General features: G+C 40.3%; 2 protein-coding genes across 3 annotated transcripts in view; one reads left to right on the forward strand and one right to left on the reverse strand.

The window, feature by feature from the left end:
• asb2a.1 (ankyrin repeat and SOCS box containing 2a, tandem duplicate 1) overlaps positions 1-15051 on the forward strand; it is a 47299-nt gene extending 32248 nt beyond the window's left edge. The window contains exon 12 of the transcript XR_013199854.1: positions 12759-15051. The gene's annotated coding sequence lies outside the window, so the exon portion shown is untranslated. The remainder of the gene's footprint in view (positions 1-12758) is intronic.
• The window catches only part of prima1 (proline rich membrane anchor 1), a 95008-nt gene continuing 82168 nt past the window's right edge, over positions 14456-27295 (reverse strand). For both annotated transcript variants that reach the window (XM_077219456.1, XM_077219457.1), the window contains exon 4: positions 14456-16788. In XM_077219456.1, the coding sequence (XP_077075571.1) occupies positions 16686-16788 (103 nt within the window). In that variant the 3' untranslated portion in view covers positions 14456-16685. The remainder of the gene's footprint in view (positions 16789-27295) is intronic.

Consider the following 27295-nt stretch of genomic DNA (forward strand, 5'->3'; position numbering starts at 1 on the left):
TGGATTGTATGGCGATAGAAGGTCTGTTAAATACACAGGAGCTAAACCATTTAGGGCTTTATAGGTCAGTAGGAATACTTTGTAATTGATACGTAACTTAATAGGTAACCAGTGTAGAGATGATAAAATAGGTGTTATATGATCATATTTTCTTGATCTAGTAAGAACTCTAGCGGCTGCATTTTGCACTAACTGTAGCTTGTTTATTGAGGATGCAGGACAACCAGCTAATAAAGCATTACAGTAATCTAGTCTCGAGGTCATGAATGCATGAACTAACTTTTCTGCAACAGAAACAGATAGCATGTTACGTAGCTTAGCAATGTTTCTAAGGTGGAAAAAGGCTGTTCTTGTAATATATGAAATATGATTTTCGAAAGTCAAGTTGCGGTCTAGTATAACACCCAGGTCTTTTACTGTAGTGGATAAAGTAACAGGACATCCTTCTAAATTAAAGTTGTATTGTAAGGGATTTTGTGGGTAGTTAATTGTGTTCACTGAGATTATTTGAGAGGTCTGAGGCCCTTTTCTTTCTTTGTAACATGTTTCTCTTGTTTGTTGGTTAGCAGGGAGGTAAGAATTGTACTTTCTTTTGTTTATTTCTAAATTTAGGAAAGACGAGCTAAAACTTAGTTAGAAGACCTGTCTTGTTTTTTGTTTTGTGGCCGACTGAACCCTCTCACCGATCCCTATATTTTCCTTTACAAAACGGATGAAATCTTACCCCTAAAATAAACCTTCATTCTCTTTGACTTCAATTGTTTCGTTGTGTGTTTTACGGGAGCAGGAGATGGAACTCCGGGCGTCGCCTTTTAACAGGCGTCGCTCTGTATGTTAGTGCATGTGGCACGTTACAGTTACTAAAGCAAGATGGTTGGGTTTTTCTGTTAGTAAAGTTATGTGTGTTTATGTTCAAGTTATTTCGGTTGTTCTTGGTCGTCACACCAACACTCCAAATGAATGGCCGGCCAGGCTCCCTCACATGATCGCCTGCTAAGTTGCCACAATATAACGGGTTGACACCCCTGGAGCCCTACCTGGCACAAGTTGACCTGGCCGCTCTCCACGATGGATGGAGCTGTGAGGAGACAGCGATTCACTTGGCCATTGCCTTGGAGGGTCCCGCGCTCCAGATCCTCATCGATCAGTCCCCTGAGGAGCGGCGTAATCTCCAGGCCCTCACTGCTGCTCTCAACCGCTACTTCGGGAAGAGAACCTCCGCAGAACAGAGCAGGGAGGAGCTGACTAACCGACGTCGACGTGAGGGAGAGAGTGTGGGCGCGTTCGCTGCTGACATCCGGGTTTACGCCTGGAAGGGCTACCCTACCTTCCAGGCCGCAGCGAGGGAAGAGCTGAGCATCCACGCTTTCCTGTGGGTCTTAAACCTGAGCGGCTCCGTCTTACACCTGAGCGTCTTCTAACAAGAGCCGCCGAATGGGAGGTTGATGGGGTCCGATCTGAGGAGGAGGGCAGCCGGGGTTCAACCAGCGGCGACCCCCCGACAGAGGTCAAGGCTAGACCACTGCTACCATTGCGGAGAACCGGGGCATTTCGCCAGAGACTGCCCTGCCCCGAGCCCCCTGCCCTGGGCAACGTCACCCCCGGGAAATGACCTCGGAGTGAGGCAGTGAGGGGACCCTCACCCCGTTCTTCAGCACCCCTCCACAACGACTGCCCTACCGTGGGGCGTTGCGGGTTTGCCAAAGGACTGTACCTGGACTGTGTTGTTGACGGGCAGCCCTGCAGCGCCCTGGTGGATACGGGGTCAACCATTTGCTTGCTGCGAAAAGGACTGTTGTCAGGAACGGCCGGTCCTCTTCCGGAGGACTGGACCAACACCAATTCCGAACTGCTCACCGTAACGAGTGAAAGGACAGTAATGCCTGCGAAGAAGCTATTGTCTGTGGTGGTGGGGATGAGCCAGACAAGCCATGAGATCAGAGATGAGTGCATTGTTGGCTTGGACTTGTTGGCCCACTGGGGAGCACGTGTCGACGTGCCGGGGGCTGCCCTATACCTAGATAACGAGACCGTGCCGCTCCGATTGGGCCGGAGCCGTCATGGAAAAGCTCCGGCCCCCAACCGCCACACGAGAGCTGCAGAAACTCAGGGGGAGCCCTGGGGGAGTATTGCAGCTCAGACCACTGCATCTCAGCCACTACCACCGCAAGCTCTATACGCCCCCCCCCCCCCCCCCCCCCCCCCGTGTCACCTGAAACTGTTGTAGCTGTTGAGGAGTTGGGCCGGCGAAGCAGTGAGCATCTGAGCGTGCCGCAACAGGAGCAATTAAAACGCCTATTGGGAAACTTTGTGGACATTTTTGCAGCCCGAGAGGAGGACTGTACCAGAACAGCTCTGGTGCAGCATCACATTGACACTGGCCCCGCTTTCCCCATTCGCTTGCGCCCCCATAGACTGCCTCTCACCAAGCACCAGGCTGCTGAAGAAATGATCAGAGAAATGGCAGCTAACTGCATTATTGAGCCCTCGGACAGTCCCTGGGTTGCACCCATGGTTATGGTGCGGAAGAAAACGGGGGCGTGGCGCTCTTGCGTGGACTTCCGACGACTAAATGCAGTCACCCGCAAGGACTCATACCCACTACCGCACATAGATGATGCATTGGATTATGTAGCTGGATCTTGTTGGTCCAGCTCTTTGGACTTGCGCAGTGGGTATTGGCAAGTGGAGCTGGCGACAGAGGCCTGGCCAAAAACTGCATTTACCATAGGGCAAGGACTGTGGCAGTTTAAAGTGATGCCCTTTGGACTGTGTAATGCCCCAGCCACCTTTGAGAGGCTGATGGAGCGGGTCCTTAAAGACATTCCTCGGACCCGCTGTGTGGTGTACTTGGACGATCTGTTGGTCCATGCCAAAGACTTTGACCAGGCTGTCCACAACTTACGGGAGGTCCTGACAGCCATCCGTAGCGCTGGGTTGCGGTTGAACCCAGCCAAGTGCAACATGCTCACCCGCCAGACACAGTTTTTGAGGCATGTAGTCAGTGAGAGCGGGGTGGCTACCGACCCAACAAAGGTGGCCGCGGTGAGGGACTGGCCCCCACCAACCAACATCACTGAGCTGCGGAGCTTCCTGGGCCTGGCCTCCTATTACAGGAGGTTCGTCAGAGACTTTGCAATCATCGCCAGCCCCTTACATTAGCTGACAAAAAAGGGCCGGCGGTTTGGGTGGTCTGAGGACTGCACTGCGGCCTTTCAGCTATCCCAAAGGGGGGAAAATGGAGAGCGAGTGGTGGCCTAGTATAGTTGCAGCCTCAGTCGCCCAGAAAGTAATTACTGCGTCACCCGGCGGGAGTTGCTAGCGGTGGTCCTGGCGGTCCGTCACTTCAGGCCCTACCTCCTGGGCACCAGGTTCACACTGAGGACCGACCACGCTAGCCTCACTTAGATGCTGAATGTCCGCCAGCCAGAGGGTCAGGTGGCAAGGTGGCTGGAAATCCTTCATAGACCATCTGCGACTCCTGGTTCCCTGTGCTCTGCGGCCGGAGGTCCTCCGTTGGGTACATGGGGCAGCTGGAGCCGGCCATTTCGGGAACTCCAAGACAGTGCGGCGGCTGCGGCAGCGGTTCTACTGGCCGGGATGTCGGCAGGATACAGAGCTGTACGTCCATTGCTGCGATATTTGCACGGCACAGAAGGGACCCAGCCAACGCTCTCATGCGCCATTGCAGCAGTACCTAGTCGGGGCGCCCATGGAGAGGATCGGGGTGGACATCTTGGGTCCGTTTCCCATCACAGAGGCCGGCAACCGTTTTGTCCAGGTTGCTATGGACTATTTTACGAAGTGGCCGGAGGCATATGCGGTGCCGGATCAGAGTGCTTCCACTACGGCGCAGCGGCTAGTGGACGAGATGTTTGCCCGGGTCAGGGTGCCGGACGAAGAAGACAAGAACCACTCTCCTCCACCCGCAAAGCGATGGACTAGTTGAGCGGTTCAACCGCACCCTGGCCACCCAACTTGCCATCTTGACCAGTCAGCACAAGAGAGACAATCTGTCAGCATCTGCCTCTGGTCCTGTGGGCATATAGGACAGCGGTGCAAGAGTCGAGCATGTTCACACCGGCCGCGCTGATGTTTGGGAGGGAGCTCCGCACGCCGGTGGACTTGGTGGTCGGTTCGCCCCCTGAGCCGGAGATTGCTGGTGGGCCAGAATTGGATTACTTCAGGAAATTGAAGGAGCGTCTGAACACGGTCTATCAAATTGCCGGGGAGGCTCTAGGGGACGCTGGAGCTCGCCAAAAGCGGGCATACGACGCCTGGGCCCATGGACCTACGATTGGGCCAGTGGACAAAGTTTGGGTGTTCTGCCCCCAGAGGAAGCGGGGGTTGTCACCCAAACTGGCTCATCATTGGCAGGGACCTGGGGAGATTCTGGACAAAATTTCGGAGATGATCTTCTGGGTCCGAATGACTGGACGGTGTAGACGGATGGTGCTTCATAAGGACCGGTTGGCACCGTACCACCCACTGGTCCCAGAGCAAAAGACTGATGGAAGCCAGAAAGGATCCCCGAAACCCACTCCCAGCGCAGAGACGGACAATAACGGACTCAGGTTGAGCCTGGCGCTGGGGGTAGGACACCGGGCAGGTAGAAGCGTGTTCGACATTTGTTGGATTTTGTGTTGTGGGAGACTAGGGTTGTGGGGACACTAACCCTCTTGGGGGGGGGATTATTGTAATGACCCGGAAGTCAGCTCTAGTAGCTGGGTGCATTATGGGTAATTGTTTTTTGGGAGTTGATTTATGCGTTACTAAAGCAAGATGGTTGGGTTTTTGTGTTAGTAAAGTTATGTGTGTTATGTTCAAGTTAGTTTGGGTGTTCTTGGTACATTTACTGCCTTGTTATGTAGAAATGTGTCTCCCACCATCACGGAGAGAGATGTGTAAGGGAGCGACTTAGCGATGGTTTGTTCTACCAATACACCACATGCAGAGACACTCATGGTCGTGCGGTGTATGGGACACGAGTGCTCGTATCGTGCGCTAGTGATTAGCTCAGTAAAAGTGCAATAGTGTAGTTTAGCTCCAGTCCGCTCCACGTTCTAGTTAATAACTGCCAGTTATTACAATATTAAACAAAAACTTTAGATGGACTTGGATGGTTTTGCTTCTGAAGTCTTCATATAGTGTATAAGTGCATAGTGTAGAACAATGGAAAAGCAGCACAGTGGAATGCTAAAGCACGTTATGTGTGAATGGCCCCTTGTTATATCAGCTTATACCAGGGGTTTTCAAATAGGGTGAATGTGAGCCTCCCCTTACAGTGGGTTAGGACAGCCGAGCCCCCCCTTCCCCAAAATCCCGCCCGCCTGCCATAACCCACACACGCCTCTGCAATAAATGCCATCTTTTGTGTGTTCCAGGCGGGCAATGGTGAATTTCAATAAAAACTGATAAAATGTAAATATTTTTTAATATTGTATTTGAAGACAATTTATTTCCACAACTTTTTTAAAAGTGCATTCATAAACTATTCTTTGCAAAAGCAAATCATTTCCAACTTTATGCAGGCCTAATTGAGGCTACTTTTAAAATTACTGAACATCAGTAAGCCTAACCACAAGTCAACAAAACATGCTTAACATGTGTAATGCAACGAGTAGCAATGTTTCGCCGATGTTATGGGGTTTGCCTGCCTTCGCTATACGTGACACGATAAGATGCTTCTGTCGCCTTCATGTTAATAGTGCCAAACAACTGAATTATTCTTTTTTGTGACTGCAAATCACGCTTCCTCTAAAAAACTCAACTGGTTAGTTTCAATTTGACACCGAAGTTTGCATGGTCTCATGCTATCATTTGCTAGCACCTCCTTGCAGATCACACACTGCGGCAGAGGTGCAGCCTCGGACCCCGACTATTCAGGATCATATTTCCTACGTTTTTTGATGGGTCCTGTCTCATCCCTTAATGCTGACTTTTGTTGACTTGGGACAAGGAAACAATGCATTTTAAAGCTAATACAGGCTTTACACACAATTACCGATATCGGGGGCTAAAGTCCTGGGTCTGAATTTGTTATGGCATCTTTTATGGATAAAGGCCATCACTGATATTAATATAGTGTAGGATTACAAATTTTATTTAAATGTTTAATTGAGCTTCCAATACAATAGTATAGAAACTGAGAAAGTTTAGTAGACTGAATTTAGATATCAGAATATCAGCAAGAGATTCATTGCCAGTCCTGTTCTCTCTATTGTAAGTTAAATTGATCAGAGCACTGAGACTATTACCTTTTGTCTTTATGCACTGCCTGGCCATTAAGATAATGTGAAGGTATCAGTGAAGAGTCTGGCTGATCGGATTAGGATATTTACATTACACTGTTAAGCTGATTGGACCAGGATTGGTAACACTCTCAGTCTAGGGCACGTTCCTCATTTACATGCTTTTGTTTCAGAGTGTCTCCACCTTTATGTAACTCCTCCCCCTTAAAGGGTATATGAACTACTGTATACTGCTTTTAGTTAGACTTGGGTAAGATTTTGGACAAAGCAGACTACAGCAAATAAACAATCCTGCTTAAAAGATACAATCCCAACGTCTCCTGGAGTTCCAGAACTGAATCTCAACAAAGCTGACTGAGTTCCAGAACTGAATCTCAACAAAGCTGACTGAGTTCCAGAACTGAATCTCAACAAAGATCTCAACAAAGCTAACTGAGTTCCAGAACTGAATCTCAACAAAGATCTCAACAAAGCTAACTGAGTTCCAGAACTGAATCTCAACAAAGATCTCAACAAAGCTGACTGAGTTCCAGAACTGAATCTCAACAAAGATCTCAACAAAGCTAACTGAGTTCCAGAACTGAATCTCAACAAAGATCTCAACAAAGCTAACTGAGTTCCAGAACTGAATCTCAACAAAGATCTCAACAAAGCTGACTGAGTTCCAGAACTGAATCTCAACAAAGATCTCAATAGGGCTGACTGAGTTCCAGAACCAAGCTCAACAAAGATCTCTGACTGAGTTTTCCAGACGGAAATTTTCCGAACAACGAACGATTTGGTGAGTTTCACTCTATTCAAAGAACCGCTGAAGACCAGTACAAATCTGTTATTCCTCTGCGCCGTCAGAAGAAGAGTTAACAAACAGCTGTAAAGTTTGGTTAACTAAAGTTATCCTCTAAAGTTGCTTTAAGAGATGAAATGTATCCTCTGTTTTTCAGGCAGGGAAGATTAACGTACATGTTAATACTGTTTACCCTCTGCTTTGCCAGGGAAGTGTTGTATCCTCTATAAAGTTAGGGAAGATTAGCATCAAGTGCTAATATATTGTACCCTCTGTTTTTCAGGCAGGGAAGATTAACGTACATGTTAATATTGTTTTACCCTCTGCTTTGCCAGGGAAGTGTTTTATCCTCTGTAAAGTTAGGGAAGATTAGCATCAAGTGCTAATATATTGTATCCTCTGTTTTCAGGCAGGGAAGATTAAGGTACATGTTAATATTGTTTTATCCTCTGCTTTGCCAGGGAAGTGGCAAAAGTTTTTTTCAGGCAGGGAAGATTTTAGCATAAATTGCTAGTAATTTGTGTATCCTTTGCTTTAGGCAGAGAAGGTTAGTATTAACAACAGTAATCTGTGTTAACGAGTGTACCCTCTGTGGATCTGAGAAGTTTTAGTGTCTGTTTGTGTTGGCAACAAAGAAAACTCACAACAATGTTTAGAAGACAACAATCCCCACAATAGAAAAAGGTGGTCTCGCTACTCCTTTATGGACAGACAGTGAGTTCAGGTCATTGTTAGGGGAGCAGATGGACTCCATAGTGACTGAGTCAGTCAGATTGGATTTGAGAAAGAAATTTGGTATTCACCCAGAAAAAGTATGGTCTATTGAAGAATGCAAGAAGGTGTTGGGTGCATGTATCAGGAAGAGAAACATAAAAGGCATTATTTTCTGTCACATGGAATTTAGCTTATCCATTGCACAAGAACAATCTAGGTGTATAGCTAAATTAAAAGAACAGAACAAACAATTGCACACTAAGGTGGGCCATAACAAGGCCTCAACCAAATGTGACTCAGAAGACCAACAGTCAGATGAAACTTTTCCTGACTTACAAGCTTTCTTTGAAACAGATGTAGCCATCCAATCAGTAACTAATAAGCCTGTAGATTCAGTAAAGGTATGTGTCGCAAGAAGATCTCATTGAGGGAACTGAAAGTGTTCTTCCCAACTCTTCTGTTGTCCAAAACCAAACTGTTGCCAAAGCACTCGGACCTAGAGACATAGAAAGACTATCCCAAAGCTTACCTTCAGTGCGCACAGATTTTTCTGAATTTAGAAGGGCATTGATCAGTAAAATGCGTCTTTACGACATGTCGTTGGCAGAAGTCACACAGCTGATGTCACAAATTCTGAATCTGAATTCAACAGTTTTGAGTCAGCTGTTACTTCTGAACTACAACATGCCAGAAAAGATGAATTGAGAGAGGGAGTTCTGAAAGCATTAAAGAACATTGTTGGACCAAACATGGACTGGTCAAAGATCACAAGTTGTGTACAGAAGAAACATGAGAATGTTAGTGAGTACACTCAAAGATTTTGTCAGTCAGCAGCAGCATACAGTGGTATAGCTGACACTTCAGAGAAGGTGCTAGAAGATAATGGTCCCCTAGTTCGCACATGGTTTGATGGTCTTTTGTCAGAACATAGAAAAGCATTGCCTTTCTTAGACTTAACATGGTCCACTAGAACCATACAAAACAACTTAGACAGTTTGGCTCCATGGGAAAGAGACTCTGATGTCAAGGCAAAAGTAGAAATTGCAGCAGCATCCTTTAAGGTCAACACAGAGAATCAACAGAAACGCAAATGTCCTAAGAGAGAGGGCAGTAGTTGTTATTATTGTGGTAAACATGGACATTGGGGAAAAGTGTGTAGGAAAAACAAAAAGAACTTTAAACAAGTTAACAATGTTACTCAGCTCCTACTCAGTCTGCTTGCTACTTTGAAACAGCCCCTCCCCTCATCATTAAACTGGGGCACCTGGTTGACGTGTTAACCATTTGGGCTGTGAGTGCTTAATTTCCCCAGTATCTTACAACAAAGATGAAAGACTTATTTTTGTTTAATAGAACAAAAGGAAAGTGACGGTCTCACCCTTCCTTTGGGGAACACCAAGTTAAGTAGACTCACAGCCTTAAATGTTATGTTACAGCACAGGCCCTTCATCAGTAATGATGTTAGGTCAGACTGTAAATGTAAAATGCCTTCATGCAGTGTCCACACTGATGAATGAAACAAAAGAAACTTCTGTCACCTCCTCCCATTGGGGAAATTGGTTAACTACCCCCACAGCCCCAAACATTGTTTTACAGCGTGCACCAGTCAAGAACCCATCCTCATGTATGATGTCTGCAATGACTGAATTTGTGTTAGAGGCTGAAGAAGAAATGACTCATGATTGTGTTACGCTTACATACACACCTTTGAGAGAAGTAAAAGAAACTCCCATAGAGAATTCAGGATTTGAGTTGTTTGTTAAAGATTCAGCTCAAGTAATTTAAAGTAATTCAGAAACAAGCTATTAGAGCCTATGTGGCATGAACCACATTAAGTGATGTTGATTACAGTATCTGCAGTATTGTGTCAGGATAAAACAAAAACAAAAATACCTGGACTTATGTTTCACACTGTAACGTTGTTCCCCCACCTACAGGGATAGGTTAGGACACGGAACCAGGCTTCGGGGGTCAAACTCTGTGGTGAAGACTCCCTCATAGGCCCTATCCTAGTCCATCCTTACCTCACTGTTCCTTAGGTGTCAAAGGGTTTAAGAAATAGGGAAAGAGTGAACAACAATAGCAGACTCAGAAAAGTTTACAACCCTAGTGTTTGAACAAATACTGCTCTACTGTCTAGCAGACTCTGAAAAAGTTTACAACCCTAGTGTGTGAACAAATACTGCTCTCCTGTCTTTTGTTTTCTTTCTTATTCTGTGCAGACACCACTTGATGACTGTCCGGGACCCATACGCACCGACCTCGTCATCTGCGTATGAAGCCACAAGAAAACCTCAAGAAAACGACTAGACCCACTGCCGAACCAACTATCACGAAAGAAAAAAAATACACAACTCAGAGACTCACATACGAAACCTTCAGTCATCCTTCATCATGATCAAGATTGTCGTACCAGTAACATGACAGACACTCTCGCTTCGCACAAGATAATAATCTTACAGAACAGAGTGGCCTGCACCATCATCGGACCTGAGTGCTGCACCAGGTTAATGGATCCAACAGAGAACTTGAACAAAATCCAACAGGACATTCTTGATCTTTCAGCAAAATTACACCAGATGACTGAAGATAATTCTTCATGGTTCGGAAACTTGATTGGGAAACCCTGGTTGTGGATAAAGGAAATAGTAATTATGTTGTTGTTTGTTCTACTGGCGTACTATCTATGCGTCCACAGTATCAAGTGTTTCATTCAACATATGAATCACGCCTCTCACGAGAAAATCACAGTTCCTACCAGAAGAGACTATTACCCGTAGGGACGTCACGGATCCTAAAATTGCATGTTTGTTTCTGTGTAAGCATGCAATGGCAGAAAAGCAAACACAGAACATGCGTTATGTGCCTGTAACAATCACAAGTTACAAGAATGAACTTTTAAGTGTTGAAATTTGTATATAATGTGAGTTATTTAGAACTCTCAAAGGGGGAAATGTAGGATTACAAATTTTATTTAAATGTTTAATTGAGCTTCCAATACAATAGTATAGAAACTGAGAAAGTTTAGTAGACTGAATTTAGATATCAGAGTATCAGCTAGAGATTCATTGCCAGTCCTGTTCTCTCTATTGTAAGTTAAATTGGTCAGAGCACTGAGACTATCACCTTTTGTCTTTATGCACTGCCTGGCCATTAAGATAATGTGAAGGTATCGGTGAAGATTCTGGCTGATTGGATTAGGATATATATTTTTACATTACACTGTTATGCTGATTGGATTCGGATTGGTAACACTCTCAGTCTAGGGCACTTTCCTCATTTACATGCTTTTGTTTCAAAGTGTCTCCACCTTTATGTAACTCCTCCCCCTTAAAGGGTACATGAACTACTGTATACTGCTTTTAGTTAGACTTGGGTAAAATTTTGGACGAAGCAGACTACAGCAAATAAACAATCCTGCTTAAAAGATACAATCCCAACGTCTCCTGGTTTTTCGCTTCTAAGTCTCCTACACTTAAGAAGAACAAGGTTTACAACTATAGCTACTGATGTCTCCATGAAAATGATTTTCACCAAAAATTTAAACATTTATTAGGCTTCAAAAAATTTAACAACTTTTAATTTAAGTTAACTTAAAACAATCCTCACTTAAACCCATAATAAATGTCATATTTACTTGTAGGCTACCTATCCTGTCTAACAGGTATGAAATATACAGAAATTGAATAAAGTTATAAAACAGTTTGCACTGCATAAATTATAAATGAAATATAGATTAATCCTTATTAAAGCTACAAGCCTTCTTTAGTCAAGAGCAGTGAGTAATTTTCTCTGTTCCCTTTGTTCTTTGGTTAACCTTACTGACAGAGAGAATGAGTGCCGCTGTCACTTTAAGATCTGCCGCATCTCATTCTCTCACTACTCTTTACTTCTATTTAAGATTTTATTTAACTCATTTAAGACTGTTCTTGTGAGGATACTCGACAAAACGGACATTTTGGCATAAATGTGTGGATTATTGTTCGTTCAAGCGCGAAAGAGAACTCGATACTGGCGCGCGTTTTTCTGTGTGTGTGTGTCTGTGTGAGTGTCAGGAGGACATTCAATGACAGCGCATTTTCTTTTCGTCTTGTTGCGAATGAATGGTTTAAAAGCATTTGCGTGAATAAGAGCGTGATCATATACAAACATGTATCGCATGCAAGGCCGGAATACTTTAAGCCCTGCGATATTAATAGAGCTGCATACAGAGTTATTTTTTCTTCGTGTGTCGCGCCTCCCCTGTGGCTCTTTGCCGCCCCCCAGGGGAGGCGCGCCTCACCTATTGAAAACCGCTGGCTTATACAATCAAATTTGTGTAATATAACTAACTGTAATGTATACTGTAATGCACAATATAGTTACATCCCGGATCTGGTTGGATTATGACTGAATTGAAACCAATAACTGATGGTATTCTTGTTGAGGTTTCTCACCATTGAACCAAGTCTGAAAACATCTCTTCAAAGAACAGCCTGTACAAAAGAGAAGTGCATTTTTCACAGATGTTGTTGTTGTTAATACTGAGGCTTGGACCAATGAGATGCAAATGGGTGCAGCCACATTAGCAGTGGTGCATTGGTTTTGTTTATGGGTACAGCAGAAGGATTATCCCCTCCAGTCCATTTCATTTGATCCATATGGCCCAAAAGGCCTTAGCTTCAGCTGTGCCACAGCTTCGGAGCCACGGTTGAGTTTGTTATTGTCCCAACTCAGGCTGAATGCAGTGCTACAAATCCTGACAATATAATATGCGCAGTCAGTGCACTCTCTACAATGACACGGACAGAAAAGCAAAGCTTCTTTAGTGTTCTGTTTACTTATTACAAATGTTGTGCATGCACACTGAGCAAAGTTTAATTTAATCTATCATTTTCATATGATTTCTCGGTGGAATCATCGATTACAGGGCTGTCATGATGAAGTCATATATCTATAGATTTGTGTCATCGTCTAAAAGTGGACCCCTTTCTCTATCTATCTCTCTCTCTCTCTCTTCCCATAAGCAGGAGCTGAGCAGAGCGATTTACAGGCTGTCAGGTTGGCTTTGTTCCCGTGTAAGTCAAGTCTCGGTGGAGAAGAGATGCATCAGTGCTCCAAATGGCCCCAGCCGTCTCATTGCATTATCTTCAAATGGCACATCTGATGGCGAAGTTAGAGAACAGCTCTCCTAGCTTCTCTCATTTAGAGATGCCTCCCTTATTAACATGTACTGTACCCCAGATAGTTGTGTATTTGTTCACGTGACAAGATTTTGGGATTTGTGGTTATTCATGGGTTTGTGCTGTGTTATATGTCCTCTCAATCACAAGGAAGGGCTTGAGATTAGCACTGCATTAATACTGGGTCACCTATCATAAAGGGCGATTATGAGGAAGCTTTGAAAGGTGAGAGAACCAACAACTCATTCTGCCAACGGCAAATGCATGACTACCTGGAGGAAAAGGAGCTATGCACATGAAAACTTGTTGGTGAATGCAGCACTGAAACATTACTTTCCATTACATTACAGAAATCATTCTAATATGCTCAGAAACATTAATAATTATTATCAATGTTGAAAACAGTTGTGCTGCTTAATTTTTTTTTTGGAAATCATGCTACTTTTTTCAGGATTAATAGAAAGTTCAAAATACCAGCATTTATTTGAAATAGAAATCTTCTCTAACATTGTAAATGTTTTTACTGTCACTTTTGATCAATTTATTTACCCAACTTTTGAACAGTAGTGTATATATAAAAATGGCTTATAACCAGAAAAATATCTTAACTATTTATTTCTGAGTTTTTGCTTTACAAACATTTCAGAGACCTGTAATGTACAATGAGAGCATTGGGTCTGAATAATATGAACCCGCGGACAAATAACTCTGACTGACGTGAAGCCGCACTGGTGCCTGACTAATTGACAGAGTAAACATTGTAAAGCATCAGCTTTTTCACGTGAAACTGACTGACAGACAGCAGATTCGGCCTTCAGGTTCTCCAAGCAATTTATCATCCTTATCCACACTGGGGTAATTTATCTGGCAGCACAGAGAAAATATCTTTACATTGTGGTTCTTATTGGAAAGACATCTTGATATTCCACTTTTCTAAATGACTTGTCAAGCAAGGCGTGTCAGCAGACAGAGGTGAAGCGACAACATTTTCTTCAAACAAATTCTCTCATTTAACTCCAACAACAGGTTTCACCCTTGCCTGACATGGAGGTTTTACTAACTGTCTTGTCTAAACTTTAACTTGAATAAAAAGAAAGACACATATTATACACCCAAATATTATAAGAATTTTTTTGGAAAAGGACTAAAATAGAAAAGAAGAATAAAAGAAAACGTTTTATATACGTGAGAGAGAAATCTCTCTTTTATAAAGAGTCCCACAAGGCCTTGTTGTTGCTAGGTACAGGATATTTTTAGGACAATAATTATATAGAGATAATTATATCTCAGATAGCAATTAATGGCATATAATTATCCAATACATAAAACCACAAAGCGTTCCAAGGTTGACAGATATCAGGCATCAACAGTGTAATGATATCAGATATTTATAAGCATACACTGTTTACATATTATAGCCTATCTGCTATTTTCAGACTGGAAAGATGCACATGTACAGAATTATGGAATTATTCTTCCAGTTTAAATTGTGACAGACCAATTTAGAGACCAAATTATTTTTTCAGACAAATAAGCACGAGATACGATTCAGTAGTACAATTTTATTTAAAACTAAAAAAAGTCAGCAAGTTGCAATTAAATGAGTTCAATGCACAATATATAATTGTTTTACATTTTGGTATGTGATGCATACATTGTGCAACCTCTGATTACTCAAATATACATTAATGGCTTGTTCCAGACAAACAATAATACTTGTTCTGTTCTGACGAAACATCGATTTATACTTATCCCTATAAACATTTTCTCTTACTCTGTACACACGATAGACTGTCAAGAAGGCAAATATTGATATGTACATTCATGCAATACAATTCTGAGTATCTTTGTACAGTATAATACACATAAATCTTCCGTACTTATATCTTGTTGAACGGGTGATTGACTGTCCACTAGTGTGAGAATGTTTTACAGGATATGAAGAGGGATGTTTGTTTACTTGTATTTTATGTAAACATGATTGCTCAGTTGTATATGGTTTTATATTATGATTCATAGTTCAGTGTTACTGTATGCATGAACATTGCATCCCTGTTTTCTAAATACAACAAGCTCCTGTCTATAAAACATATTTAGATACGTTGGATATACAGTTCTAATAAAAATAAACTAAACAATAGAGGGGTGTCTGATTGAGAGTGACATTACAAGCTAAATTTAGGGTTAAGCTTGTTTGATGAATCACCTTGATGCATCTTTGAAACATCAACTAACGGTAACCCTAACGAAATCACAGTATTAACCACTTCAAAAATACCACTTCAAATAATCTTAGTAAAAGTATGATAAGTACCACCCTCGATTTTAAGAGTAGCCAGAAAGGTCAAGAAGGGACTTGATGTGAATCTAGAATGATTTGCAAGCATTCCCAAGACTGAAGATGGACAACAGGCCACAAATGATGACGTGATTATCAAATCCAGTTACACTAGTGCACTGTTTTCTGTTATATTAACCTTACTGATTTATGTTAGAGAAAATGACTACTGTAAATTTATATATTTCTCATTGCTTTAAGTTCTAGAAGAAGAAAACAATTTAAGTTGAAATGATTGAACAATTATTAAAATTATTAAATTTTTTAAAATTATTACCATTTTATTTCTTGCTTCCCACCTGAAATGTATCTAATTGGTGCAAATTATGGACCACTTTCATATACAAATGCTAAATATTTGAGAACGGGAATGTGTAGCTACTGAAAGGTAAACTGATTCTGGACATCCATCATATTGTGTCCATTGCATAAACATATAACACAGAAAGCCAAACTTCTATATTATTAAAACAGTTAGAGAGGTCTCCCATGTACTCAAACTACTCAAACAATTATTCATCTCAAAATGAATAGTTATCCATATTTCATACTGTACATAAATGTTGTCTAAGCAGCCAAACATTGCTTTGACATTCACCAAAACTACACATTTCAGTTTTTGGTGTCTTTTATTTTTATAATTAGACAAAAAAAAGTATAGATTTTAATATCAGCTATTTATCAGCCATAACATGAAACATGATTGATATTTTTCACATGTAGGCTACATCAGCCATATTTAGCTTGTTTAAAATGTATACATATCTATAGAAGTATCAAACTTCAATCAGCTAACTATTAGCAATGCTAACGCTAGCATTGTGTTTTTGTATTATCAGCATGCACCTCAAAAACTCAATCCTTTCCAATTGCATAGTAACACAAACCGCAACAAATTTCTGGATGTTTTCTTGTTCTCTATTGTATATTTGGTACACAAGTGCAGGATGAACCAATCCATTTGGACGCTCTAACAGACTCTATTACAACAATGGGGCCAATGCGTCATTTATCCATTCAACACATTTACACAATCTACATGGTGAGAGAACCCTTAAATGTTCAATGAGGTACACTGCAGAGACAGAGTTAAAGACAAAAGAAAGACAGGAATTTAAAAACATTGCATTCAACAGAAAGTGCATGCGTTTATTTTATTTGTTGTTGTTGTATATTGTCATCAGGTTGAGTCTCGTGATACTCGTGCAGCTGCCAACATTGCTAGAAGTTTCCAAGTCTCCTCAAAACCTGCTTATACTTGCCTATACAGTCTTTTCTTTAAACATTGTTCTATGTCCCAAGAAGGGCAGCCATACGGTTTACAGTTCATAAATTCATAATATACCTTGCGTCCTTCTCATAAGCCCAAACAGAGAGACAGTGGTGCTGTAGGGAACAGAATGTTCAGCTGTACATGCCTTGCTGTAGCATGGCCACTATACTCCAGTGTTATTGGTTTCCACTACCTGCTGTTTACAGCGTGAGCTCATGGCATACTCCCCTCGGCTTGTGCCGTTCTCTTCTTTTCGGAGGGGTTTCCTGGAAAAGAGAACAAAAAGAGGACACTTCAAACAACTATTTATGCCCAGAGTGAGGATGCTATTGATCGGTTGTAGAGGCCTGAGCTAAGTCAAATAACATAAAATGTCTCAAAGGCAAACAGGAAAACTAGGAATAGATAGGCAAATAGTAGGGTTAAGATTGCCCCCCTGAAGATCAATGTGCATTTACTTTCATATTTAGATGTAAGTTTAGCATGTGCAGGAGGTTGATGCATCAGCCAGTGTATTAAGGAAAATAAAAGAAAGCATTTGCTAAATAAGTAGTCACAGCACAAAATGTTAATTATATGAAGCATTTGTTTTTACTAACATGTATATATATTTTAAAGTGTCATTGATGTTATATACTAAATCAACTATTCTATTTAAAATTGTTTTGACAATTTAGTTAAATACTTGAATAACCGATGTCAAACAAAACAAAATCCCAATAAAAGAGGTTCATCTGAAATGGAAATGTTTTCTGACTTATTTACAGGCATGCAGTGTTTCCCTAAGGATTTTGTTAGGGACCCCTGAAGACCCCATGGAAGACATGGAAGAAAAATTGTTTTAATGATTATTTATTTGTATTAGTGTTAGTATTATTATTACTACATTGAGACATATCTAAATTCTACTGTACAACAGTAATATATTTCTGTCAAGTTAAACCAAACTTTTATTTTGACAGATTGTTGTGAAGACCTTTGAGTTTCTGGACCCTATTTTAACGATCTGAAACGCAAGTATCAAACGCGAAACGCAAGTAACTTTGTGGCCGGATCTCGGGCGCTGTTGCAATTATACCGGCGGAATAAATGACTCTATTGCGCCCAATGCAAATCTAAAATGGGTTGGTCTGCAGTAACTACATTACTCATAGGTGTGGTTTGGGTGTAATGCGAAATAAACCACTCAAAGCGTCATCTCGCATTCCCTTTAAAAGCAGGCGCGCTTGTTCCATGGTGGATTTGCCAGGCGCACGGCAGGAGCGTTTCACAGCCAAGGAGACGGACGTTTTCATCAGGGCCGTAAAAGACAGAGAAGTGACATTTTATGGTGATGGGAGAAACCCATCCAAATTAGCTTCGGTTAAACAGGCGTATAATAATTCGGATAAATGTGTAAGCTAGATTTATGCCTATTTTTTCACATCTTCATGGACACCACAATGATTTCCCTCGTGTGGAAATATTTTTCCTTGTAATTATGTATGGTTTGCAAAAATGGGAACTGCTGCGTCTGTGTAAATGAGAGAAGCAAAGTGTATGCGCGTTGTGCACACGCTAAATTATGGCCAAGCATGCGCCCTTAAAATAGCATCTGAATAACGCACCACTGACTTTAGACTAGGTTTTTCCTGGTCTGTGGCGGAATTGTTTACTAAAAATGTAAAATAGCACCAGGGAATGTTTGCGCCGGAACACGCCTCTTTTCGCTGAACTGCTCTCGGGGGGGCGCAAGTTCATTCCCTAATTTCCCGACGTGCGTCTGTGGAGGGAAAAGTCCACTGTGCGTTGTGTGCAAAATAGGAATGATACATGAGTCGGTGTACAAAGTCAATTGCGCTGGGTGCAAGATAGAGCCCTCTGTGTGTTTATGGCATGGCGAAGGTATTTCTCGAATTAAGCAGAATTAAATGCTCACAAAGTGACTTTCAGAGCGGATCTAGAGTCTGGAGATTAAGTTCATGCATTCGTGTACTCATATAAGCACAAAACAGCCCGTCACACGTGCTTTAGTGTGTGTGCATGTGAGGTAAATGAAACCGTGTGTCGTGTGCACCATATATTCGTCAGAACATGCAGGATTCTTATTTAAATAGTATTTTTGCGGTTTAATATTCACACAAACTAGTCCGTCCCACTTTATATTAAGTGGCTATCGGTACTATGTACTTACATTGAAATTAATAATTTGATACAATGGACTTGTGTACATATATGTTTTTACATTGTACTTATATTTTGAAAATACCTGCGTGTAATTACAGCTGTAATTAATGTATGTAATTACACTGTTGACCCTTCCCTTACACCTTGACCCATCCTTAAACCTACCCATACCACCACACCAGCCCCTAACCCTACCCGTATCACACCTCAATAGCAGCAAAAGTGTTTTACAATACAACCTTAACACAATAAGTAGAGGTGTAACGATACCCTCATGTCACGATTCGATACATATCACGATACTGAACTCACGATACGATATTATTGTAATAAACCAAGACATATGATAAAAGGTCAACAAAAAATGCACTGTTGATTAAAATGCTAATATGCTGATATTACATTGTGTGTGTAAATGAATAGGCTTGAACTCTGCTTTTAACCCAAGGACAATGGTGACACCAGAATAAAAATATTCATGATTCTGAAGCTGAAAATACAGAATTATTTTATAATATTCTTGCGCTTTTTCACTGACTAGATATATTTAAAATAATGTTGGACACTTTTTACTCGTCAGGTAACATTTGGTATTATCAGGACCCACAAATATTCCCCCATTACATTATTATACATTATAATCAACATTATATACAGTAGTTTAATGTAGTACTGACACTAAAACTCTGAAAACTTGAATTATTTTCTCACACAGTAAAATTTTTTTTGGGGGGGGAACTAGCCACGATACATTTTGTCACTATCCACGATACGTATTGTTGCGATTTTGTATTGCGATATATTGTGGCACGATATATTGTTACACCCCTAATAAGTACATAGTAAACAATAAGTACTTTGTACTTATTTGTTGATGCAAGTACATAGTACTTAAAGCCACTTAATATAAATTGGGACCCACTAGTCTATATCACGATTTGATTTCAAGTGTACTGAACTGCTTTTTATTTATTCATTATTTTTTTTACAAATTACGTGAAATTCCGCATTATACAGTAAATTCAGTTGGCATCTCCACCATCTCCTCAACGTGTAATGAGGTATAATGAGCTGGAAAGAAAAAGACTGACATCTCTCTCTTTTCATACAGATTACATAAACTGAGAATATTTGTTTTTTTATATAAATTACTTCATTTAAAAGAAGAGAATTTCAGTTTCATAAAGAGAAATCTCTCGTATCTCTGTGACAAGTATTGACAGAGTTACAGTTCATTTTTCGGACGCGTTTCAGAATGGACCTCACTGACGAGAGAAGGTAAAACGCGCATCATGTTTATTTTTCTTTATCTGACGAAAAGCACAACACTTTGTTTTTATTGTGAGTACCCACAAAAAAAATAGACACTTAACAGGATGTAATGATGTACAGCACTTATATGTAAGATCAAAATCATTTAAGACAGTTAAGACAGTTAAGCTCAAAAGCATCAAAAGATATTAAGGTTTATATAGCAAGCATTTAACCACTGACTTCATAGATGGAATCAGGGCCGATTCCAGGATTTTATAAATGGGGGGGCACAGGGGGGACCAAGATCCAGTCAGGGGGGGCCCATCATGGGAAATCAGAAAATTCAAATGGAAATAAATACGTGTTTAGAAAATATTAAGCACGATTTTAAAAAAATCTTTGCAATGCTCAGTGACCTAATATAGATGGTATTAAATGTGGCACTGAAAAAGAGCCTGAAAATCATTTTGTATTATACATGGATTGGACCACACAGTTTTGTTCTAATAAATAAAAAACATCACCTAGGCATTATTTAGTCATTTAACATGCTTTATTCTCAACACAAACACTGAATGTATGTGTGTGTGTGTTGGCGAACGTTCTCTGCATGAAATCTGTCTCTGACATGGTTTCTTCTTAAAGAAGGTCCTGTTGCGGTGTAAAAATAAACAAAAACCCATTCAGTATAAATTACACAGAGTTGTAATTATAGTGCCTTTAGTCTTTAAAACAAAAGATAAAGTAATATGCGGGTCATTCCTGGTTTGCGGTGACATTTTGGCTTCATGAATGTTGGGAAAAAAAGGGCATGATTTTCATGTTTTTAGCATTCTATCAAAATAGTGACGTGTTTAACATATAGGTTTGATGTTTGACATATAGGTCAAGCTCAGGGACTCTATAATAATAATTATTGGTAGATTGTTCAGACACTGTCTATAAAAATATTCCACCCTGTTAGGGACATATACGTTTGTACAGTTGAATTCCAGTTGAACAGTTGAAAAGAAATTTCACTTCTTGAAAATGGTCTCAAGGAAATTGCAGTTGGATTTGGAAGGCAAAAAAGTACATACTAACAGGGTGGAAGATGACTTCAGGGATGCAGTAATTGAAGAAAATTTTAAGAAAAAGACCTATATTTCCACATGATTTATATGTATGATTAGAGGCAATTTAGCCTAGTCTATAACATAATTTAAAATTATTTTGAGGTTTCTGTCATTTCATGGTTTATATTTCTTGCAGAAGTTGATTACTGTGCACTGAGGACATGATATAATTAAATGCATACATCAATTATAATTGTGTAAAATACAAAATAGTATTTTTAATGTCTATTATCTCTGATTGTAAGTCACCGCATACCAGGAATGACCCATGTATCTATTTTATATTTATGTAGACGTGCTGCCGCGGAATAACACTGACAAGTCATCTGCCGAAATTACGTTAGCTAATCTAACGTTACTGGCTTGATCAGTCACACATGAAAGTAATCAGACCAACATATGGTGCGATATTTCAAAATATATACTGTAATTGAATGTGTATATACCATAAACAGTGATGTGTCGAGGTGTTTCTCTCTCTCTCTCCTCCGGTTTGAAAAATGCGGACCTGTGATTCCGCTTTGCGAATCGTAAATCAAGCAATGATTGACAGCGCTCTGATCCAATGGCGTTGGGCATTGTCAGGTTGACAGTAATAGTAATATAATATAGCCCAATGATGTTGGGGGGGCACCAGGGGGGGCCAATCATATTTCAGGGGGGGCCAGTGCCACCCCGTGCCCCCCTTCTAGACACGCCCCTGGATGGAATAGACTATGTTTTAGCATGATTTGCCATGATATACAACATTTCAGTGTGATTGTTCATGATTTACTATGTTACAGTATCATTTATCATAGTTTACTATGATATACCGAGTTCTAGTATGATTCACCATGGTTTACCCTGTTCTTGCATGATTTACCACAATTGAACACATTCTAGTAGCCTATGATGTAATATGATTCTAGCATGCTTTATCATAGTTTACCTTGATTTGTCTTAGTTTACCTTGATTTGCCATGTTATAGGATGATTTACCAGGATTGCAACATGCTTTACCATGATTTATCACATTGCTAGCATGATTTACCATGATACACCATGTAAAAATATTATTTACTGTGATTTACCATGTTTCTATCGTGATTTACCATGATTTACCACGTTGCTAGCAATTATGTGAAGCATCAGAACAAATGAAGTGAAACTCTGACAAAATATGATTGTTTTATAATAGTTAATAATAGTTAATAAGGAAAAAACTGTTTGCTTTAGTGCAGAATACTGGTGAAAATCAAGTCTGTCAAAATGAAAGTGAGCCAATAAGTGGTCTTCTACTGCCCTCTGCTGGACATTATACTTATTAATAAAGTCTTTTCACAGGTGCTTTTGCACTCATATTTAGACTCTCTCTCTCTCTCTCTCTCTCTCTCTCTCTCTCTCTCTCTCTCTCTCTCTCTCTCTCTCTCTCTCTCTCTCTCTCTCTCTCTCTCTCTCTCTCTCTCTCTCTCTCTCTCTCTCTCTCTCTCTCTCTCTCTCTCTCTCTCTCTCTCTCTCTCTCTCTCTCTCTCTCACACACACACACACACACACAAATAAAGACAAATGTTGTTGTTGTGGTGGTTTTCAATGCTATTGGGATGTGTCATTATGAAAATATACTTTAATGGTCTATAAGCATTTCACATAATGTGTTTGTAAACTATTAATCAGATTATTCGGCATTTATTCAGAAACCTAGGACTACACACACACATTCTGTTGTAGATACAGATATTTGAACTATGTGATGGAAAAAAGAAATGTTTCCTGCAATTGTACTTCAGGATTCATATTTTTCAATGTGCTACAATAGTCAGTTTACCATGATTTGTCTTAGTTTACCTTGATGTTACCTTGTTGTGACCGAATGTTACACAATAATTTATCATGATATACCACATTCTAGAATGATTAAGCAGGATTGTAGCATGATTTACTATAATTTACCACGTTGTTAGCAATTATGTGAAGCTTCAGAACAGTAAAGTGAATTGAATTATTATATTTAGTTATAATTGTTATTATAGTAATTGTCACATAAGGTTATTTTTTAGTGTCTAAATATATGAATGCAAAAGCACATGTGAAAAGACTATTAATAAGTATAATGTCCAGCAGAGGGTAGTAGAAGACTTATTGCTATAGTACCACTTTTATTTTGAACTACTTGGTTTAATCAGTATTGTGCACTAAAGCAAACCAGTCTTTCAATGTGAATTCCATTATGCATGCTTACACACACACACACACACACACACACACACACACACACACACACACACACACACACACAATTTTGGGTTATTATATTGCGAAAATCTCTTTTTGTGGTCCTGAAGCATTTCAGATATTTATTTGTGATGTAAAAATATTAAACTTTCTAATAAATCATTTCATAATATATTATTTATTATAAATATTATTTCCAACATAATAAATATCTTTAAGCATTTGTTTGTTAGCCATTGCTGAAAACTGGTTAAAAAGATTACAAATGTCTAATGCTGTTGCTCCCTCTAGTGGACAACAGCGGTTTTACAGCCTACATAAAAGGTTGAAATGAATGACAGGAAATTCGTTTTTTTTTTTTACTTATATCTCGGGAACGAGAAAGTGAAAAAATCTGAAACTCAGAACTTAGATAGTGTTAGAGGAGTCCTCTTGAACAAGACCATCCCCGTGTTGCTGAGTGATTTGGGCCGGGAGTTATGTCCGTTGAAATGCATATCTTTGTGGGCTTATATCTCGGGAATGCCTGGGTCAAATCACAACATACTCGAATCGAAGCTAGATGAGGACGGGCCCTTTCCAACAAGCTCTCCCACAAGGATCTAGGTGGTCTAGGTCGGGAGTTACAGCCGTTCCAAGTTGGGGGTCTCACGGATTAGCGATCCGCGGGGGGGCGCCTCCGAGCCCCGCGATGCTAGATTTCGATCAAGAGCCCCGAGAGAACCTTACCATCAAATTTTTAGCGTGCTGCGACTTTCCATTTTTGAGTTATGAGTGAATATGTACTGAAGGGGCGTGGCCTAATTGGTGGCCAACGTTTCTCTTTCATTTTTATGATTTCCACTTCTCAATAGTAATATAGTATGGAAAGTTCTCAATAGTAATACTCCAATAAATTAATTTTGACAAAATGTGAGTGTGAATGTTAAAATAGTGATTTTAAAGAAGTCTAAATGTGAAATATCTAACAATATTAGGGAATAGTATTGTGAAATGACAGAAGGGGGCAGTAAAAGACCACTTATTTGCCTAATAAGCCATTATGTTTTTCCATAGAAAATCTATGGTTTTAAAGCTTTTTAACAGCTATAGCGCCACCTAAGGTCTGATCTCCATGAAATTTTTCATGCTTGTTAATGATGTTGTCACATATCCTCACCAATTTTTGTGAAGTTCTGAGTTTTTATTTATGATTTATAGGCTTTTGAGTGCATTTTGCCACACCCCTTTTCTAAATAACCATTTAATACCATGCGAAAAATAAAAAAATGCAACTTTTTTTGATAATTATTTATCTAGAGACTCCAGACTGTCCTAGACTGGTCTGGTTTTGATCCGACGAAAAACCAGGGACTAGTTCGCAAAAGTAGGTTTTCAACATATTCATGAATATTTAATGAACGGTTCGATTGACAGCAATGGTTCTAGAGGCAAAGTTGTTCAGCATGAGGAGATCTATCAAATGATATGCATATTGTGGGGATGTGTGCAACATGTAATTACAGAGCTGTAAAACTCATTAGCGCCAACTAGTGTCTGATTTCTTTCAAAACTCTTACAGACCTCTTGGGCCATGAGTCGAACGCGCCCATCGAGTTTCGTTCCGATCGGCCTCCGTTAACCTTGTCTCATAGGTGATCAAACTTCATTGGCCAATGGCGGCCATGTTTTTTGAGATACACCAATGTCCTCATACACATACATGGGGCCTTGGACCAAGACACTGCATACCAATTTTCGAGTCAATCTGACTAACGGTCATAGGCCTTTTTATGTTTTTATAATGTTATAGCGCCACCATGTGGCCAATCAACGCCGTTTTTTTACTGTTACCTCAAAATGTCCTCCTAAACATGTCTTTCGAGTTTGGTGAAGATACACACTAACAAAGTCTGGGTTGATAAACAACAGCACAGGTTATCAAAAGTGAGTTATTCTGCAGTTTAAATGACTTCCCGCAAGCCGTAATGGCTGCTAGACTTAAAAAGCTGTGGTATGCACCCGACCTGTCCATTCTTTATTACAATTTGAAATATACAACCTGCCTGCAGCCAATTGCCTTCATAACTGCATTAAAACCCAGAGCTGCTCAAACAGCAGAGCATGCAGATCCAATCTGTTGAGATTTTGTTAAATCATCTCAGTCACATATTGACTTATTGGTAGAGAGGGCCTGAGGTAAAAGCTGGTTATGTAGAGAGATGGATGCTAGGGATACATATTTTGTCAAATACCAACATGAATATCAGTAAAGGTTTGAAATAGTTGGGGCATATGCCTCAGCATTCACGCTTCAACAGATGTACAAAAAGCAGACATGAATGCAGCAATCGACAATGTTCAATAAGCTAATGGAGTACACCAGTGGTTCTCAACCTTTTTTGGCCCAGCGCCCCCTTTCCAAGATCCAGAACCCTGACCGCCCCCCACCACCACCAAAAAAGGGCTAAATGTCTTTATTGAATGTATGCTGATTATCATTCTGTTATAATAATAATAATAAAAACAATAATAATGTGTATGATTGACGTCCTTATTTTCTTCTTAAAATTATAATTATCATTATTATTATTATGAAATCCGTAACTTTAAGTATTTAAATTGTGAAACATTTATGTATTGAGTCAGTATATCCATTTTCAAAACCGTGCTTTTGTCTTATTCTGAATTACTAAAGTACACCTAATAAGTGTACATAAGGGCCGCATCGTTTTCTCCTTTCCACAAGCGCTTGCGCTCCCGTCTGTTGTTGCTAAGAAAGCATGAACTGCGCTCTCCATGACATGATGACGAGGATTCATTGCATTTGATACAAAGGATTGATTGATTTCTAGCCCTTGCATTAGCTTTAGTAGTAGATATATTTATGGAGATGAGAAAAAAAAAACTGCCCTGTACAGCTATGATCAGCTGTCCGGCCGAGCGTTCGATGTTGTTACGGAAAGGCCGAAGCTGATCAGATGGGTTTTGTCATTATGACTTGCTGTGCACTTGCGGCATTCTGAAAAGTTGAGATGTTTTCAACCGAGGCGTCGGTTAACATATTATGTCTTCAGTTAACTAATTTATAGTTATAAACGCAAATAATAATAATTACCATTATTACCATTATTATTATTACATTTGGGCTATGTAGAAGACGCTTTTATCCAAAAAAAAAAAGAAGAACAACAAAGCAATTCTTCAAATGTCTCTCACAATACAAGTTAGTAGTTAGTAGTAAGATTATCACAAATAAACACAAGATGTTTACGCATATCCAAGTGTGTGTGCGGAGTGTGGCGCTTGCTGCATGCAGGCACGATCACGTGCATTTTCCTATCAACAGTGGAAACAACTGAAAATACTAGCTAGGCCTATATAATTTCTGGTCATACAAAAAAAAAAAAACATAATTTGCAACTTTTATTTAAACTCACAATAACAAGAAAATGTGCTTTTGTAAATAAAATCAAACTATCAGGCGCACTTTGATGAACTGGAGCGCGTCTCAAATATGAACAAACAAAATATAGCCTACCTATATTGAAATGTCCACTTTTAAACTAAAAAAATCTGATCGAAAGCAAATACCCGTATGAAAGGTGCATTTCTCTCTAAAGGCGCATCCGCTTTACAGCGGAGATGGAGAGGTTTTCAGCCGACAGCGATCCTTGGATGCCTGAATTTTAGTAAGGTGCTCCTTAAGACGGGACGGTTTCATTGCCTCGTTAGAAAAAACCTGCTGGCAAAGCAGGCACATAGGGAGCTGGATGTTCGTGGGTGAGGGAATAAATCCATATTTAATATACTCGACACTATACTGTCTGCACTTCTTCTTGTTTTCCGCCATGATGTTTAAATGTGTTTTGATGTCAAAATTGTTTTAGTTTACGTGATTGTGTGCATTTTGATTGGACACATTAATCTTAAACCGCGAAGCTTGTGTACATTTTGATTGGACACATTCTTTCTACCACTCTGCCGGCTGCGGCATTTGTTTTTAAGCGTTGCCATGGAGATAATTTGCCGGTAACTAGCCGGG

This window comes from Siphateles boraxobius, unplaced genomic scaffold (genome assembly GCF_051911475.1).
Source record: "Siphateles boraxobius isolate OS27281-9 unplaced genomic scaffold, OSU_SipBor_1 8, whole genome shotgun sequence".
Classification (NCBI taxonomy): domain Eukaryota; kingdom Metazoa; phylum Chordata; class Actinopteri; order Cypriniformes; family Leuciscidae; genus Siphateles; species Siphateles boraxobius.